Genomic DNA, 3,354 nt, shown 5'->3' with positions numbered 1-3,354 from the left:
CTCACTCACTCACTCACTCTCTCTCTCTCTCTCTCTCTCTCTCTCTCTCTCTCTCTCTCTCTCTCTCTCTCTCTCTCTCTCTCTCTCTCTCTCTCTCTCTCTCCCTCTCCCTCTCTCCGCGCCGGGTCGAGCATTGATCGCTGGTCCGTTTCAAAGGCACGCTGGGAAACTGCGCTATCGATCCGCTGGAGGTCACGCTCGCGATATTTCTGCGATCAAATGTGACTGTGCGCGAGAGGACGCGCAGAAACACACACACACACACACACACACGAGCTCAGATCTCCATCTGTCGTCACTCCATCCCCTTATCAGCCTCTGACAGCAAATCGTTCTCTAATGTTTGATGGTCATCCAGTCCAGATCGCGTCCACACACTCTCTAAAACAACGCGCGTCACTTCAGAAAAACGCGTTGAAATCGCAAAACATAAACGTGTTTTTGTCTTGTATGAAAATTATTACAACAGTATTTTGCAGTAAAATGGAGTTTGGAAACTGCAGGTGCTTTACACTCTCCAACACAAAGAAAGCTCGCTCATAAATGTAAATATAAATATAATTTAAGGAACCCTTTGCATTATTAAAATGATAAGCATGTCACAACAAGCACAGTTCGCAGTGTGTATTTGTGTCTCGAAATACTTCATAGATGCGGTATTGCGCTAAATCAGTGAGTTATGATTTCCATTTCGAAAACAAAAGGTTCTGACTTGAACTATTAATACAATTACAAAACTTTAACGCTGGTTTAGAGAAGTCTGTTGCTTAAATAATCATAATATTATGATACAAAGCGGCAATATCCTCCTGAGACCCAGAAAAAAAAAAACGTTTTTTTTTTTTTATTCAGTATTTTTCTGATGCCTTTATATGTTTAGAGCATAATATATTATATATGTTATGTTGTAGTGGACACCAGGACTCAGATGTTTAACAATAAGGCATGAAATTACATGCATATGCAAAAAAACAATGGGATTTATTTATTTTTTATCAATCAAATTTTAAGTTTCAGTTTTTTTTATATAAAACTTTGTATAAATATGATTCTCAACTAAAGATAAAACGGAGTGCATTGATTTACCATTTTACTTTATGCAAAATGTGGGTATAAAATGGCCATAAATAGGTAATGGGAGTAATATTTGGCAACATTTTCATAATTTCCCATATTGCATGGGAATATTGATATATAATTTCACTTATTGTGTCTGATAAACATGTGAGTCCTGGTGTGTGTACAGTGATCATGTATGAACTCAAAGCCCTGTTCTGTAACAAAAAGTAATATTTTGATTATAAACTCCTGAGATGTTTATGTATTTACGGTCTCGTGAGGATATAATTCAATAACCACTTCAGCACACAGATGTGTCAAACACTCTTATAAATAAAGCTTCTTTATCGGCTCTTTATAGTCAAGTCTCCTTCATTTATTTATCAATATAGAAGCTTTACAGTGATAGTTACAGTAACAGTGAGTGTTCAGGCTTTACACAGATCTAGAATAAAGTTATTGTCCAGATAAAGTTAGTTCTGCTTGATTCACTTCTTTAGATTATATTCGCATTAAGAAAAACAATGGTTATTTAGATTATTAAACTGTTCTTCGCATTAAGAAAAACAAAGATTGTTTGCGGAAGCAATTATGGCGCCTTATTTTTAAGAGTGTAAAATGCATTTTATCTCATGTAAATGCGCATGTATACCACGAATTTTATTTATCGTGCCATTTATACGCCAAAAAGAGAGAGCATATGATACGCACTTTATGGCGGGTAATACGCACGCACCACTAATCCTACCCAAGGGGTTTACAATGCGTATAAATGCACGCAAAAATAAACATTTCTGGCGTACAAGTGGCACGATAAATAATATTCGTGTATAGATACGCGCTTTCATGAGATCGTGTTGTTTTGTCTCCCTGAGTAAATTCCCTTTGCCGATGTAAAGCTGTCTTACCTGCAAGCCTCAACGCGGACATCCTCTGAAACTCGGGCTCCTGTAACCATTTCCACATCCGCCTGAACGTCTCGCGCCCGGACTTGAGTTTACTCCAGGGCTTCGGGTTGCGCAGGAGATCCGACAGCGTTCCCTGGGAACGACACAAGATCCTCTGCGCGAAAATAGCTTGAGGAATGCTGTATCTCTTGAGCTCTGCTGTGATCCTCTGCGCCACTTCTTTAGTGTTGATCTCCTCCACCTGGCCCGCGCCCGCGCTCTGCGCGCCCCCGCCGCCGTGCCGCTCTCTGTCGGACAGCATGGATCCGTTCCCCTGCGAGTGCATGTGGCTGTGAGGGTGCATGCCGTTCAGATTCGAGATCATACCGTGCCCATGCCCACCTAAACTCCTCAAGTGCTCCTCACTTCGCGAGAGCATCGCCGCGTGCGTCTCGAAGCCGCCCGGTGAGAGCATCTTATCGTTGGGAAGGTGCGCGCCCGGTCCGTACGCGGAAAGCGCTTGCTGGGAGTTGTGGAGAGATCCGAGGCCGTTGGAAAGCGGGGATAGTGGTTGGCCCATCCCGGACATATCTTTAGGATAATGCCCGTATAAGTTCCCCATTGAAGCGAGGCCGCGATCATCGCGCATGAGCGTGAAACTCCCGCTGACGTTCCCGGTGGCGAGGCGCTGGTGCGCGGCGTGGTGATGCGGGTGCGTGTGCGGGTGCGCGTGATGGAACTTCTCTGAGACCGTGGATATAGGAGGGAGATGCTGAAGAGGTGTGAGAGTGGTGTAAGTGTTGGATAAACTCATGCCGGACTCGCACATGGTCATGGCCGGGTGCAGGTGTCCGGAGAGCGCGGGGTCGCTCCGGTACTCGCCCGCGCCCTCCAGGATCGACGCCATGCTGGACACCATCGCCGAGCGCCCGTGGGACACCAGGTTCCGATGGGACGACGAGGGTCTTCCGTGCGCGGAATTCATCAAATCCCCCGCTTGCGCGTGCGATGCAACGCCGTGCATGTTTCCAATGTTCTCCATCGTGAGCTCCATCGTTGGAAAGGAGAGGGAAGGGAAGACCTGCACACAAAAACACCGTATTTTCCCCCGCAACGATTTCAAAACCAATCCATCGATTTGAACGAGTCAGTCAGTCCGGCACGCGGAAGCTTTTGTTCGGGTTTAATCGCGGAGCGTTCCGTGCGCGTGTGGCTCGTTCCCTGCGCAACAGCGCTTCTACCGAGAGGCGGGACGCGCGTCTGTCTTTGAACGAGAGCGCGCATGTGTGTGTGTGTGTGTGTGTGTGTGATGACGTGCGCTGGCCTCAGTGCTGAAGTCTCGTGTGTTCTACTATCACTGGTGTGTGTGTGTGTGTGTGAGTTCACTTCCTCAGCTAAATGAGCTCTC

General features: G+C 45.9%; 1 protein-coding gene across 1 annotated transcript in view; it reads right to left on the bottom strand.

Annotated features, from left to right (window-relative positions):
* onecut3b (one cut homeobox 3b) overlaps window positions 1-3,000 on the bottom strand; it is a gene marked incomplete at both ends in the record, with an annotated part of 29,186 nt that extends 26,186 nt beyond the window's left edge. Inside the window, one exon of the mRNA XM_079612275.1 lies at window positions 1,968-3,000. Coding sequence (XP_079468401.1) covers window positions 1,968-3,000 — 1,033 coding nt within the window. The remainder of the gene's footprint in view (window positions 1-1,967) is intronic.
* Window positions 3,001-3,354: the final 354 nt, after the last annotated feature.

Source organism: Phoxinus phoxinus, assembly GCF_949152265.1.
Source record: "Phoxinus phoxinus genome assembly, chromosome: 5".
Classification (NCBI taxonomy): Eukaryota; Metazoa; Chordata; class Actinopteri; order Cypriniformes; family Leuciscidae; genus Phoxinus; species Phoxinus phoxinus.
Note: the sequence above shows the minus strand (reverse complement) of the source record. Positions and strands in the feature narration are given on the sequence as shown.